This window comes from Bombus affinis, chromosome 15 (assembly GCF_024516045.1).
Source record: "Bombus affinis isolate iyBomAffi1 chromosome 15, iyBomAffi1.2, whole genome shotgun sequence".
NCBI lineage: Eukaryota > Metazoa > Arthropoda > Insecta > Hymenoptera > Apidae > Bombus > Bombus affinis.
Window position 1 is genome coordinate 9,406,594 of NC_066358.1, and position 16,568 is coordinate 9,423,161.

General features: G+C 47.3%; 1 protein-coding gene across 6 annotated transcripts in view; it reads right to left on the reverse strand.

Annotated features, from left to right (window-relative positions):
* Window positions 1-4,206: 4,206 nt before the first annotated feature.
* LOC126924672 (uncharacterized) overlaps window positions 4,207-16,568 on the reverse strand; it is a 71,520-nt gene continuing 59,158 nt past the window's right edge. For all 6 annotated transcript variants that reach the window (XM_050739399.1, XM_050739400.1, XM_050739396.1 and 3 more), the window contains 2 exons: window positions 9,469-9,621; window positions 4,207-7,190 (listed from right to left, as the gene is read on the reverse strand). In XM_050739399.1, the coding sequence (XP_050595356.1) occupies window positions 6,219-7,190; window positions 9,469-9,621 (1,125 nt within the window). In that variant the 3' untranslated portion in view covers window positions 4,207-6,218. The remainder of the gene's footprint in view (window positions 7,191-9,468; window positions 9,622-16,568) is intronic.

Sequence of the window (16,568 nt, forward strand, 5' to 3'; positions counted from 1 at the left end):
GACCATCCGCCCCCGTCCAACCACCCACCCACCAACCTACAACTCCTACGTACCGAGCGACCCTCGAGCTATCTCCAAAATCATCCCTTACATTCTAGAGCTCGGCGCGCTATCCTCCATAGAGGATAGAAGCGAGCGGAGTCGGACGTCGTCGACGAGGCTGAAAGGGGAACGAGGGAACGACGGGAAAAGGAGGGATAGGAAGGTTGAAACGAGGGTAGACACTAGCCGGGATATAGGTAGGTATACTGGATACTACGGGAAAATAAGAGATCTTCCCGCACGACTCGCGATACGAATTACAATGGCCGGAGGGGGTGGCGGCGACCTACGTTCGCCCTCGTCCCCCCTGCCCTCTGCTTCTCTGTGCGACCTGCTCTTCGCCACCAGTTCTCTTGGTTTCTTACACAATTTGAGTCGTGTCGCGGTAGTCGGAATTTTAAAACGACCAGCCGTTGCTAGATCGTGATCAGCCTGATGCTCGCTACGATCACTGGTAATGGAGTTGCGCGATATGCAGCCCGGTCTGGGTATTTGTTAATAACTAGGTTTGCGCCCGGCGAGAGTGCGTCGGCTTTGAGCCGTCCAAGTTTGCGCACTGGAACTTGCGTCGGATTCCCTGTTGCCCATCTATAGGGTGTACGAATATTTTTCAGTGAAATAAATGTTGCAACGAATATTTTACTGTTTGACATAGAAAAAAAGAAAAATGCTTTTCACTGTGAAATATCCTGGATATATATTTAGTCAACTTTATCTCGATATTATTTTTATAATTTTAGAAAACGAAAAGGAAACGAAGCATTCGTGAAAGACTTCTCGGCGATTTGATTTTTAGAGCCGCTCGGAATCGCTGATTGAGAACTCGTTCCAACCTTTAATATCAGTTACAATTGTTTCTTACCTCTGCTTATCGTAAATTTCTTCCGGAATTTGTCGTATATCAATCAATCGCGCGATATGTAGATTAATTCCTACAAGCACTATTAGCAGCAACGAAACTTTTAACTCTTTATTTTCATCTTTCGCGCTACATGCTACTCATAGATGACACTTGCACACGCGAAACGAAGAAAAACTCCGATGAAATTTATTCGAGATAATATCACACGGCGCTAATCAAACCTCGTCACAGGTAAACCTAAAAAGAAATGGGCAGAACTGTCCCGTTACACCCACAATACTGTGGGTGAAGAATAGCTTCAAACCCTACGATTTGTCATGGGTCGATCGTCGGTGGCGCCGACTCGATATCGATATTTAATACCCCCGAAGCCTAATGGACATCCGCGGTGACGAACGAATCGAAGCAGGCATTGTCGAGCGATGGCGCAATTTACATTTTTCCCCCGCCGGAGGAAGCCCGTGACACGAGGAGATCACGAGGAGCTCGACGAAGAACAATGGACGTCACGCACGAGTCGTGGCATGCTCATGAGAGAGAGAGAGGGTGGAGAGGAGAATGTTAAATCACTGGCCGATCGAGTTACGCCACTTAAGCTCCGATAATATAGTCACCGTGTTAGGGACGCCTTAATCGGTCTACCGAACCATTGAAAACGAAAGTCGGGTACTGCGGGTGAACGTATAGAAACGTGTAGAACGGGTGGGAGGCGAGCTGATAGGCTTCGATCACGAGTTCGCAACGGATTCCGCGCAATGCCGCGGGAAAACGTACGACGACCGCGTACTACCCGCGGGGAAAGTGTAACCGTTCGTTGAAATCTCCGGCTGAGTTTCGGCGCTTCTTAAATTTCTGCCGCAGAATACGACGCTCGTCGAGCTTATTGCGCCAAGCAAAGATCGCGGAAGCTATTCGCGATAACGAATATTTTGCGAAGGATCGTAGAGATGGTGAATAAAACAGTCTGAAATATTTGCGATAGGAATCTTTTTCTACCAAAGATTATATTTTAAATCGAAATGTTTAAAGAAAAGACGCGATAAATCGGATTTAATTTGATAACTTAAGAAGATTCCTTCTTTTTATTTGTTGAAAGATTTTGATTCGTTGATCTGGTATTATTTGACGCGTTCATACAGTTAACGTTGATGTTACTACCGAGCATTTGATCTTAATCGATTATCTCGTTAATGTAGAAAGTTGCTGTTGCTTTTGGATCAGCGCATCGGTCTGTCATTTCTTAACGCTTCAGTTCTATATTCTTAAAGGATCATTTAATGAAAAAGTCAAATTTCTATCTGCAACGTAAACGTAGTAATAATAGTTGTTGATTTAATAGCGTTAGATGGCGAATAGAGAGATGTCCGTTCGTTGAAATCACCTTCAATTTCGATACTTATCCTCTATCGATCGCGTTGCCAGCGGCGAACGAAGAACCGTTGCACCCGCAAACTTGCCGCGTTTCATAATGACTTTTACGGTATATAATTGAAGACAAATCAGTAGGGATCTCGTTCGAACAAGCAGCGCAATGGCTCGAATCTACTTTTGAAGAAACTCCTCTCGTAATCGTCGAATATAATGGCGACTTCTCACTCGTGCAACCATGCAAAATTAGTCAGATTATAGAGCTTCGTCAGCCGTTTACCGAAAATCATCGAATAAGACGATCGTATTTTATGATAACACGTGAATGGAAATCGTGTCGAAGGAGGGGAATAAACCGAATAGAAAATTTTGTATTTTCGCGAAGGACAACCGTGAATATTAGCTCCTTGATTGGTCATCGAGAATTTATGACAGATTTTTCATGAAAGCGTTTATGATTTGACAGAAACACACAAGTACTATCAACGCGTTGTCCTAATAGTTTTCCAGCGACGTAGAAAACGAAAAATACAAACGAGAAATTAATTTCTAAAACTAATCTCAAATTTTGTTGAATGTATATTTTCGGATTACATTCTATCCGTCCTAATGAACTCTTATAGGATCGAGTTTCGTACGAACGAAACTATACGGAAAAAGGAAAAGAAATTGAAATAAGAAAGTCTGGTTGCTTGAACCGGAGTTTACCTTCCTCGGCAATCGAGCAGGCGTCAACATTCGGAAGGAAGGATCGCGACAAACGGGATCGCCGTTGCCCTCGGGCAGCGGATAAGACCTCGCGGGATGATAAGAGAAAGAAAGAAAGTAACATGGAAGAAGACGAATCGGGAAAAGGAGGGACACTCGGGTTTCTTAGAATTCTCGTTATTCCAGACGAGCAGAGCCGACCGTGGCCGGGGAAAGCCACGAAATATCCGAAGAAAAACACGTTTCCAGAGCCGAATCGATAGCAACAATGCTGTGGCAAAAGCACGAGGCCTCGGCTCGCGTGAGGACGAAGAGGCACCGAGGAAAGGGGAACTCTCTGAGCCGTGTGCTAGAGGGTAGGTAGAGGGAGCCAACGAACGAGGGTGAGACAACGAGCGGAATACGGCAGAGAGACAGAGAGACAGAGAGAGAGAGTTAGAGTTAGGAGAGGACAGAAAGGGGAAGAGAAAGAGGGAACCAGAAGAGCAGTAACAGGCAGAAAGAGAGAGGGTGGAAAGCGTGGTGCGAGGCAGCCTTATTGGAATCGTGGAGAGGGAGGTGAGTTTTCCTAAGGGCAGAGGGATAGGAACGGAAGAGACAGGTGGCGAGGAGCGAAGAAGGAGGGGTAGAGAGAAAAGGGGGACTTAGAGAGAGAGACAGGACCGGTTGATGGAACGAGGCCGCTACAACGTTGGCAACAGCCAGATGGGAAAAGGCTGCATTACCTGTGGTGCCTCGAAGAAACGATCCTTACCTAGAGCGATAGAGGAAGAAAAGGAGAGAGAGCAAGTAACTTGCCCCTCTGCCCTTTCCTTCTTTGTTAAAGGGGACTCGATCATTCTATCCTCTTTGTTCGTGATATTAAAGTACGTCAAGGCGCCGTCGATTCGACTATACTCGGTTCCACAGCCAGAAGTGTCAATTGCGTTCATTGTTCGTTCATAGAGCGTAAGATCGGCGGATCTTTCCACGGGCTTTCCGCAGTTTGTCTCGTGAAAAGATTATATTGACGGATGAAAGGTTGCGCGTATCTTCGTATGGATCGCGTCACGCATATCCAAGGCGACGATCATCCGTGGGATCTTTAATTTTCGAGCGCAGACTCGACACGGCACCAACGAGATAATAAACTTTATATTATTTTTGGGAAAATCTGGATAAGTTTCGTCTCTTGGCAAAACTAATGAAATGCGAATGCGAAGAGGGAAAAATGAAAAGGCTGTTCGTTCGGATTTTGTGATTTTATATATTTTCCCATCTTGTTCGTGTGCAATTTAAATATAATAAAATAATAATAATTAATTATTAATTATAATGATGATAACTGTCACGGTAATAATAATAATATTAATAATAATATTAATAATAATAATAATATTAATAATAATAATAATAGGAATAATATTCATAATAATAGAGCCGCGCACTCTTTTTTTACCCCTTAACGACTAACTGCGCTATGTTACAACGATTATATACAAAATAATAGATTCGGTATTATTCAACACTTTCGACGGTTCCTCCTCTTACGTTACATTATTTTCTTCAAACGTCTGTCTCTACTTTCACAACGATTATCAAACTCCTAATACGAACACGTTCGCGTGTGATCACACGTTCACGCCTGCGCGGCGTCTTCAACGACAAGATAATATAATACACGAAGAAACTACCTTCTATACTTTTTTTTTTCTTTTAATATCATACACAAGGCTAGTCTACACGGTCAAATACGAAAATGTTTAGCGTCGTACGAGTCACATCCGTGGAACCTGTCTTGTTCTCGACAATAGCTCAAACATCGATCAACGATTCGATGGAATTCGCTAAAAAGAGGATATTCTCGTCGTGGCCTTTTACAATGCCTTTGGTATAATATTCGTTCGCGCTAAGTGAGGTCCCGATTACACGAAGATTATATTTGTTCGTCCTTTAATATTAATCTACTCTTCTGAATATAATCAACATTTCGTCGTAATCATCATCACGAGAAATCGGATTCTGCGAATTGAACGTAATTGTGCGTCTCACGTATCCAAAGAATCGATGACGAGTCTCGCGTTCGAAAACTCAAAATGTCAACGAACGATTAAAATGAACAAGGTGAAATCGAAATAAACATACTGATATATCGCAATATAGATGGTGAATATTCGTTATCAGATATCTAAACTCGGAGTTCGACGAGATCGTTTTTGTTCCCGTGCCAAATTATCGCATATTCGTCGAACTTTGTCGACGATAAAACGAAAGACCGAAAAGTGTCGCGGGTCAACGAGTCAGAGGTCATCGTCGATCTTGTTCGACGGTTAAATATTCAGAAGCTGTCCTTCTAGCTCCTGTCGAAACCGCCGTCCATTTCGGGGACCTCTGTCTAACGAGCGGATCGCGTTCCACTCGGATCTCAAAATATCGAACTCGATTGCGCGATAGAAGGGCCTGTGGTGCTCGGCTTGCGGTCGTTCCCTCCATAAATCGACAACGTGCGACAGAGTCGACCCATATTTTGACAGACTCACGAATAATTCGTCTCGTTTCGCCGTCTATATCGAGCGCACGAAACGAGATCCGATCCAGCCCCGGTCCCGACTTTAACTGACGTTGACGCCACGACGCCGACCAAGTAATTGATCTTATCCGGTTTAATAGATGATCGCGTTAGCCGATAGTTTGAATGGCAGCTAGGATCGGATATTGGCCGCGTTAACGTTCTCCAGTGGAAGAAGGTGAGCGCTGGATCGGTGGATGTTAGGTCTGATTATCTCTCTATCAGGTATACCGAATACGTTAGAAATTTATTCCGTAAAGTTTTCAAGAATCATTTCTATCAAGTATATTCGAAGTAAAATAAAGCCATCATATTTCAAGGATTTACAAAGCTGAGATCGTTCGAAAGTCTCTTAAGAGATCGTGAAATCTGAAACTTGAACGTAAAGCTGTATTTTCGTTAATGGAATTCGGTGTACGGTAGTGACGAGATTGAGATTAGTATCGATCGAGTCTGTTTACGACTCCTTCCCCTGTCACGTTTCCATTCTTAAACCACCTAACGGAATATAATAGAAAACTATACTTTTTATACTCAACGTTCGATTAGAACAATATATCCATCGTATCATCTCCTCGGCTGCGACGGCTGTAACGAAAACTCGTTCGCAACAGAAGTTTCCAACAAGGGGAAGAGTCAATAGAACGCTCCAGGATTCTTCCATATCTTTCGCGAATAGTGTCCTTTCTTTCACGTACGATTCTCGCCGGTTTGTACCGATACCTCGGGACCTATCATCATTCCATTGGTCAGCACGTTGGCCGCCGTGGGCAAAACGAGCGGGCTTGGCATGGTTATCGACGGTCTGAGTCTTTCCGTGAGGGCCAGCATCACTTGGCAATGCAGGTGCTGAATAGTGGCCAATAGATTGAGATTGGTGTCGATTAATCCGGTAGCAGGGGAGTATCTGTCCCTCTCGACGGTATCGACGATCTCGTCCGCCGGCAGAACGGTCACTTTCTGCTCGAGTTCGGTCTCCTTGATCGCTGCAGCCTTGTTCTTCTCCGCCTGCTGCAGTAGCCTCTGCTGATGCTTCAGGTACGAGGTAGTGATGGGAAGACTGTAGTCGATGGGCGTGTTCTTGGGATCGAGTCCAGGGCTCCACGGCCTTGGCAACGGTTGACTGGGCTGAGGGGACGGCGTTCGACCCTCTGGCAGCATCCTTTTCCTCTTGGACGAGGCCGAACTTCTCGAGCTCGCCCGGTCCGATTCCGGGGTTCTTCTCGAATCCGGTAGGCTGTCCGCGCTCGGCAAAAAGCTACCGGTTACTGGCTCTTTCTTCAGCAAATTCGTGATACTCAAGGGATTGTACTTCTCCTCTTTCTCCTTTTCGGTTTTCTCCGTTGTCGAGGGTACGGCGCTGGCCTTCTGATGCCTTTGGTGCCTATAACTGTACAGGGGCTTGCCCTCACCGCCGTGATTTCCCTCGCGCAGCTTGGGACTGCTTTGCACCGTTGTCGACGTGGTTGAGAGGGCATTTGGGCTTAACGGGGTCGTCGTAGACGTTAGCGTCGTCGTCGCCAACGGTGTCGCCGACGTGGGCTGCGGTTGATTGGATAAATTCGTCGGGCTCGGGGTCCGCGGGCGTCGTTGGCATTCCGTACATCCCAAAAGAAATCGCGTTACAGCTTCTCGGGGAAGAAACGCGTACGTTTCGGTGATCTGAAACGAAATAGAAAGTTTTGCGTTAGAGAGAAGAAGATACGTTCGAACAAAGGAAAGGAATTCTATTAAACTTAAATATCTCGAAATCTCTTGGCATTGCAATCTCGCCCGTAGCGTTTCTCGCGCCGAAATTCAGCGTCCTAGTTTCGTCGAAATCGGTACGAGAAACGTTACGCGTCGTTCCCTGCCGCGATACAGGCAGGATTAGAAAGCACGGTCCTGCACTCTCGTCGTGAACAACGTGAGTGACCCCTTTCGTTCCGCTGTCAAACGTCAGCGTCACGTGGAGCCGTTTCACGCGGAACGCCCACTAGGGAAAATTCATGAGCAGTAACGGAACTTTGATGTCTTTGCGAGAAGGTATTTAGCCGGAGGGATGTTCTCTGCCTCTTAATAGGAAACGTTTCTCTCTAAGGAGGTGGAGGAGCGGCATAACTTAATCAAGGATGGGAGACTGCGAGCCGAGAAAGGCAATGGTCGACCCGCATACACGTGTGCAAACTAGACGTATACGTGTCTGTATGTACGTGTGGCTGGGTAAAGGTGCACGACACGCTGAGGTAATTCGATAAGATTTACTCGAGGCTCGTCTAAAAGGCGAAGAAAAGAGCCGTAAGTAAGAAACAGGGATAATGGCTTCTGGATCGACGTGACATACCGACGAAAGATCACGAGACCAGTAGACAACGATCGCAATTCGAACTCTTCCCGAACATCACCAGATGTAAAACGGTTTGGAAAAATAGAAACTAGTGGAGAAATAACGTTTCACCTGTTTCTTACGTACGTAATTTTTCATATGTGCCTGAAGGTATTGTTACTGTTAATTGAAAATTACACGTTAAGTTGTGAATTTTAAGCTTTAATAGCGTGCAAGAACTTTTGCGTGAGTCGATTAGATCTTTCGCCGCGAGGAAAACGAACAGAGATTAATAAACGTCGCTGGTGGAACGTGATTTTTATTACTTGTTACCGCACATACGTTACGTGGAAGAAAAAGATCTTGTAACGTTAATTTTAACGTCAAATTTTGCTATTAGACGAGGATAATTCGGTAGTATGGTCATCAAGCGCGTGTCTAGTCGATGTTTCGATTAACTAACGTGCTTATAATTCTTCTCATTTTTCAAACATTTCCCGCCGAAAGAGTAAGATATGTACGATAGAAGAGCATTGAAATTAAAATGAGCAACGAGTTCGGAAAGACCGTCATCTGGTTAGTTTGATAAACGGGTATCGACTGTGCGAATATTTCGACGTTAAAACAGCATCCTTCCGGGAAGGGTGAATCGCGAGACGAGACGAGGCGAAGCGTGGCGGCGCGCGATACCGCGGAGGGTGAGTTGCCGCGAGCCGATGAATCGCGCCTTGTAACAGCGACTTAAACGTTAAAACGGTTGCAGGGTCGCGGTTCTAGGCTGGCCGGCGGTGCACGCGTGCGTGCGTGTGCGCGCGGCCGCGTGTGGGTGCACCAGTAAGCAGGCAATGCAACAAGTGTCCTGAGGTTTTGAATCACAAGCAGATCGCGGTGGTCGAGAGAGAGAAAGAGGACAGCGACGCGACTCGAATGGGATAGGGTGGCGGTTGAGGGTGGGTGGCGAGGGCGGGAAGGTCGGAGGGGTTGCGAACGAGAGAAAGAGGAACGGACAAGCGGAGAAAGAGGACGAACCGATCGGGTCGCGGGCGGAGGACGGTGTCACGGAACAGATATGATACCCCGGAGAGAGGTTTACGCAAACGCGCGCCGGAACACGTGAGATGACGTGTGGTATCGAGTGTTCGACGCTTGAATGCCTCGATACCTTCTCCCCCGGGAACGGTAAATATCGCGTGTCGCGGTCGACCATGCAAGAATTCGGCTCGCACGATCCCGAACGGATTCGGGGTCATCGCCGCCCGTACCGATATATCTTTTCCCTAGGGAGATCTGCTCGCCGATTGAATTTAAATCGCATCGGACAGCGCAGGGAAAATGTTGTTTCTTCCAAGGGTACGATGCTTTCTTTTTTCCTTCCGCGAGGTTAACCAGGAACGTGATTAGCCAGAGACTTTGAGATTTTTTGGATCGTTTGGCTTTTTGTTCGGTACGTCTCATGCGATAGAATCGTAGGATTTTGTTCCTTCGTGGACTCGATTAATCCTCGCAAGGATAATATTTTTTCACCGCACTGCACGGGAAGTCCGCGAGCTCTTCGAACGTAGATGTACCGCTTAATATCCAAGCGCATTAAGTCTACGGGAAAATAACGAGTAGATATTCCTGTTTGAAACTTACCGTCCTGTACGTTCTCTTTTGACCGGCATGCTTCCCCGGACGACCCTCAAGGTCAACATGGACAGCATGAATAATGTCGAAGAAGTTCTCCACGATCGCGACTTTCTTGTACACTCTTCCGGGTGGAACGGTACCCTCGGCGCCGTTTAACGTCTGAAACCAACGTATGACATAGTTAAAAATTCAATCTAACTTTTAAATAGTCGAGTAGATAGCAAAAAGACGATCAGTTCCGGGGATTTATTAGAATACGTCGCATTAACGCTCGTTGTTGCCAACTTATTAAACTTGGCGACACCTGCCAATTAAAGTAGAATTACACTTTTCATTTGATCGATTAGTTTCTGTAATAAACTTAAACAAATAACAAACGCATTCTGGATCAAATTTCATCGCACAGGATATGCCTCCTCTCGTAATTTCAAAATATCTATTTAATTCGACAATCGTGTTCCAAGTTTGCGCGCTTCGATGCCATCTAAGTAAATGGGTGTAACTGCGCAGCAAATACGGAGAAGGTCTCTACCTTCGTGTCAGATGCACGCTAGATATCTACAGTTGCTTTACCGACGGACGTTCACGCTTTGCTATGGTCGGTAAGTTTGGCAACATCGCGTTCGCCAACCCTGTCGTCGGTAATACAGATTCCTATAGGGTCCACTCTCTTGACTCGAGATCGTTATAACACCTCTTTGCAAATACCTAATTTCGTTAAAAAACATTAAGCAACTTTGGGAAATCGTTGTACAGACATTTCTCTATGCTGTTCGACCTTTCGCGTTATCTAATATCTAGAAGCTGAAACTTGTCAACCCATGTCGAAAAAACAGATGAACAGCGTGTTCGATTTTTGCAAACTTTAAAATTGCCTGACAAATCCTAACAGTCAGCTTCTCAAGCTGATTTACGACAAACAACATGAAGATATCCGGCGTTCTACGAATACGTTCTGCGTTTCCGTATCGAAACAGTGGAATCGAGGGTTGAGAGAAAAAATTCCAACTACCTTGGAAACTCGATTAACTGCAGGACGCGGGTGGCGTGACGGTCCGCGGGCATGGCCGCGGTCAGATTGTTCGGACGAACTTTCCGACCTTAAGAAGTTACGGGCGCATGCGCGACATTATTGTATTTCCCTAAACACCTGTTGAAGGGTAAAGTTGAACTCGTGGGGGGTTTACGACTCGGTTAAGTGGCTGCGGTCAGGCGGGATAACAATGCCGATATCTAGGTGACCGCCGCCTTAAGATAACACGCGGTGCGCCCGATCGAACGACCACGGACCGCCCCCGTCTCTCCCTCCGTTTTCCTCCGCCTCCGCTGTAATTGGACGTAATCGTGGCGACGATCCCGCGCGTCTCTTCTTCGTCGGGCTGCCAACGGAAATCGATGCTTTGGCAAATATCAGGGCGACGCGATCATTCAATTTTAAGCGGCCAACCGAACGGAGCTGGATTAAAACGGAGCAGACCGCGTTCGATCCGACGACCGATTTTATCGGGATATTATAATACTGAAATATTTCGCGCTATCGCCAGCGGGTTACTCTGAAAATAAACACGTCTCTGGTGTGCAGACGCGACGGGCTCTGATATCAAATCGTGAAAAAATATTTTTGGACGAATCGGTTGAATTCGAATACGGAATTCTTGAACGAAAGTATAAATACGTGGTAACGGTAATCGTGCTAGATGTTTTACAATCGTTTGAATTCGCAGCGCAGATAGCTCGTTGCGATGAACAAACGTAGTGATAGAGGTAAATTTAGGATAACGAAAGGAGTTTCGGACGAAAGGTTTTGGATATCGGATCGTTTGCGTAGGCGGATAAAATCTCCGATAATGTTGCGCGATACGCAAATATTTGGACGATGAGCAGATCTCTTTACAGGTATTGACTTATTTTTCCCGCTCTATTTTCTAATCTAACGAAGCTTTTCAAAATTGCGAGTTTCGAAGGTGCGCGACTTAATGTCAAAATTAGTTCACCGTCTATCGTCGTTCTTGCTACTCCATAAACCAAGCAGAACCGCGTCCCTAAATTTCTCGACAACCAGAAATTTCATGCAGTAAGCGTCAAGAGACCGCGATCCCGATCCCTTGAAACCCCAATATAATCGTCGATGATCCAGCAGAGTACCGGGGTCAGACAACGTCCGGAGTCCACCCCCGTCGAGATAGCCTGTGTTCGATCGAAACAGGCGGAGATTAACCTACTTGAGGGAGTGTATGTGTCTTGCGTCCGCTTATGTAAACGCACACGGGGGTGAGTTTCATGGTTGAATACGGCCGAGCAACGGACAAGGAGAAATAGAGGGCGAGAGAGAGAGGAAGAGAGAGCTCGGCATTCTGTCGCCTGTGGATGGCCGTCGTGTCACGCAGTGCGTATTGGCATATAACGAGAGACCACGGTCTGCCGCATGCCTCCACGGGCAGAGATGTGTCTGGAAACGCGTCGATGTTGAATATGTATGCCACTTTGAGCCAGTCGTTCTAAGAGCTGTTTTAATGTTTAATACAAAGCGGAACGCGAATGTTCGTGCTTTGTTTTCCGTTAGAGCGCCGACGTTGGACCTTCGAGCGTCTTCTTGGCGCGGTTGCATTCCAGCTTGCAGGAATTTTCATCGAACGGGGAAGTTTCAGCTCGAGATAAATTGATAATAGCTTGGATCGAACTCGATCGAGCGGCGAATATCTGCAAATCTGCGAATCGACGTTATTCCGTTTGCTGACACGGATAGAGTATCGAGTTTTAGCTTTTTCAAAGGAACCAAACGTTGGTTTTCTCTAATTTTTCGTAACTTTCGAAAAATTTCTCTCTCTCCCTTTACAGGTCGAAGATGTTAAAATCTCCTTAACCGCGAAACGACGCAAACAAGCCATAAATCCAGATTAACGCTTCCGCTCGTGCTAAATTGCGTTTTTGTTTTCATTTATCGCGTAGCTATAGGCATGGCGTGTGCAGAAGGAAAATGGAATGCCAATAGCAACGAAAGTGTTAAATCACGGCTGAATAATTGAAAGTAAACGACCGACTACATATCGCTAGCGATATGGACCGGATTCTAATCGAAGCATCGATCCGCATTCCATCTCTATTATCGTCGACTACCTCTTCAACCCCTTCCACGTGATTTGATGTTCGCAGAACGCGTTGAACGAGCACGTCGTTATGCGTAGGTATGCGCGTGAAAAAGGCATGGGGAAGCAGGCCGGAAAATGTCTGGCGACGGAGCTCGAGAATAGATGCGAGTCGGTGACGGCATAAATCCGTAGGAGGCGCGGCACGGGCCAAGTTTGCGGCTCAACGAAATCCGGGTATAGCGGGTGTTTTAAAACCCCACGGACCGCGAGTTTGCATTTTAAACGAACGACCGGTCGTCCGGTTTGGGGAGGAACGGGGAAGGGCACGGGGGCAGAAAACAACGCGCGGCCGCCACGCAAACGCGCGGCGACGAGAATCGGATTAAAAAAAATTCACGGGGGACTCGCGGGCATCGAGACGCGCGTGAAACGTGCGTGGATGGGCGCCCGAGGAATCGGCTAACGGGTGGCCCGTTTCGAACGAGTTTCAAATTCGTCCGAAATCGAATTACAGCCGTTCCCCTTCGGTATAACACGGGGCTTGAATCGCATCGAACTTTGAACGAATCGGCCGCGCTGGAAAACCGAGACAATCCGTGAATAGCGCTCCACGCCTCGGTCGCACGGACAATCGAATAAACAGGATATTCGTTTTTATCGTCTATTAACCGTTCGGCATTTTCGGACCAGATATTCCGCGTTGCGGTTGCCCTTTACGACGATGCTTAGCATTGGGTATCGCGCGTACAACTATGTAGCGGCGTTAGAACGTGTGATATTTCTCGCAAAAAAGTAAAAAAAAAAAGAAAGGAATTAAAAATTGGAGAAGTCGTTCTGTTCGAGGATAGTTGGAGAAATTGGCAGCCAAACGAAAAGATCAAAAAGAAACTGCGTAAGTCGTTTAAGAAGAATGGTCGATAGGACGCACGGTTCTACCGCATCCAGAGTTGAACAACGGAAAGTCGGTCAGCCAGGGAGTGATCGCGTCGGCTAACGATTCGCAAGTTGCCGGAACAATTAATAGTTGAACGAAGCGAAGTAAGTTGTAAGTAAGCCAGAAATGCGTGGGGATCGGTCGAGATCCCCGAAGAACCGAGTAGGGTTAACGAAGCGCCGGCAAGAAAGTTACCGCGGAGTATCGTTACCGTGGCGTCGTTTCGGTAACTTTGGATTACGTAACTCGCGCTGCACCGGCGTCAAGTGCTTTCGCAATTCGTGTATACGCGTGTAACGACGACCGTGACGCCGATGAACGTTCTGCGCGTCGATTACAATTCCTATTTCGACGTTGTACCTCTCCGACCAACGAAACCACGCCACTTTCCACGCTGCCGTTTCGTTACGGTTCTCGATTAAATTCTATAGTAGTCGACCAATGTGTATCTATATTCGGAGGAAGACGATACGCGGGCGTGGAAGGAAATCCGTTGCTTCCATTCGCGAGTCACGAGCCTGAGACGTTGCCCGAAAGCATCTCCGATGCTCCGCTCCAAAGCCGAAAATCTCGGTCTGGCAATATACGACCATCCGGCAGACTCGCCTACTGACTCGATGACGCAAGCGAGCGGCCGCCGGCTGACGTCAAGAAGTTCGGGAAACGTTCTGAAAATAGTATACGCGCGTAACGCGCTGTCCTGGCACGCATCGCGCTGGACGAGCGGATCTAGGCGAGGCAGCGCGGCGGCTTCTCTAACGGGCAACCGTAGCCATTGAAACGGTCCTGAGGTGGCGGCGTGTCCGTTGCATAACAACGATACTAGGAAGCGGCGCGAAAGTGGCACGGTATCATTGCGGCCGGCCGTTAAATATTCTCAACGAGGTCGGATTACCTCCATTACGTGAAGGAACGACACGACTGGGCCGTTCAGGAAAGAGCCCGCGAGGAGTATACTCGGAACTGCCTCTTTCTCTCTCTTTGCCTCTTCTACCCTCCTCGTTTCTTCATGCTGCTTAACGGGTTCCGTGCCAATGCGAACCATCGGTGGCCAGTAATAGCGGACAGCGGATGGCTAGGGCGCAAAGTTCGTCAGGCGAATGAAAACGTTACATATTTCGTAGCGTTGTTCGTGGGAGGCAGACGTAAGAGAGCACGAAAGGTTAGAATCGATTTGACCGACCGGAATTTCCTTTGCGAATTACTTCTTTCCTAATCAAGCTAGCCAGGAAGTTCCACGTAGAAAATGAAATGAAACGAGAACGTCGAGGGTCGATTCAAAAGCCACGATATGTCCAGGTTGGCTGAATCAGCGTATAACCACCGCAACCAACACTCTCTCCTTTCCAAATAAGTTTTGCATTGTTCCTTCCTGTTGCATCTCTGTGTACGCGTGTTACGTCTAAGTACTCGTTTCCCACGTAGTATCGCGGTTCTACCGAGTCGTGCGCTATAATCGAAGCTCGTTACCGCGGCGAAGAGTTTCGAGCGACGCTGGAACGCTTGCTTTTCCCTCGGAGAACGTTTCTCGAAAAAAAAGGAAGAAAAAGGAAAAAGAAGGAAAAAGAAGAGGAAGAAAGGTGGAACAGGCCCGAAAGGAGCGGACCCACGTCGGAACGTAGAGAGTGCGTGTATATACACCTGGATCTATCGGAGCCCCAACTATATCGACGTTTGTTTTTCGGATCCCGACTCCTTTCTTCTGACCGACTCGGGTTAGTTTTCGTCCGACGGGACAGGGCGCTGGGAGCCAGGCCACCCAGTAGCCATTTAGATAAACGACCCGGCCCCCGTTGAGTGCCGCGGGACGCCGCCACGGAAACAAGTATACCCGTGCGACGAAAAACGAGCAACGAAGACGGACGTATGCACGCGTGGAGGAAAAGGAGAGAGGAGAAAAGGACTGACACGCTTCCAGACGGTCACAGGCTGCTGCCTAGAAGTCGGCGGAGAACACGAAAGCGCACCATACGAGATCATACCACGAGACTCGTAGCGGTCGTAGCCTGAAAAAGTGTTTGGGTTTCGGTGACGGAACAAAGAGTCTCTCAGTTGCGGATCCTACTTTCGCGTTCTCGTTTATTTGACCAAACCCTCCGTGCTCCGCCCTGCGTCTCGCGCTCGAAGTCGATATTTGTTGATCTTGCCTCGGAGCCCACCGACGCGACGTCTGCCGTCGCCGATTGCCTCTGTGATTCTTCTCTCCGAATTCGCGGAGACGGCGTTTAGTCTGTCTTACGTTTGCCTGGCTTTCAATGGCAAGCGCGAGAACGGCTAGCGATGGAGTACGAGCTCCGATAGGGTAAATTGGTAATGCGATTTGTTCGGTGTACAACGATTTATTTTTGCTGGCTTCGTTCGACCGAGCAACGTTTAATCTCTTTCAATTCATTTAATTGCCTTCGATTTTCAATTTACTTTCGTAACCGAAATCCTGCAGCGTTACAAAGACATCGTTCGATCTCACAGAATTTACGCGATTGTCACGGTTTCGAAATATCTTGTCAGCGCTGGATTTACGACCGTCGCTTGTCGGGACGCGACAAAGTGACGGATAACACTAGAGATCAAGATCTATGCTCGGTAATATTCAAATGCAAATACCGATTATATAACGTTGTTCTCGTAGAAAAATAGAATAGCGCGTCTGTTGAGAATTTTTAACAAATTGGCTCTCACACTCTAGCTTCGGCTTCTCCCGCGCAGAAAAATTTAACGGTTAGATCGGTCTGCGATTTCTGCCAAGCTACGAAAGACCGACCGAAGGGGAGCATCGCCTGAGAAAGCTCTCGGAACGGGCTCCGTTTTTCAAGCGGCTCGTAGCAGTCGGTGATCTTGTTTCTCGTGGCGGTGTTTCTTTTACGAGCTGACCGGCGGAAGTCCGAGGTGGTGGTATCGACTTTCCTGCGGGCTCGTGGCATTTACAGACCCTCGGACGCCAGAGTATTCAGTTGTTCACGAACCGCTGGAATTTCGAAGAACGTTCTCGTAAAGCGGCCTCGCTACGAGAAAACGCTCTCTGCGTTATTCGCGAAATTGCTCCTCCCGCTAATCAGACGCTTTTTAACCGAACACCGTATCTT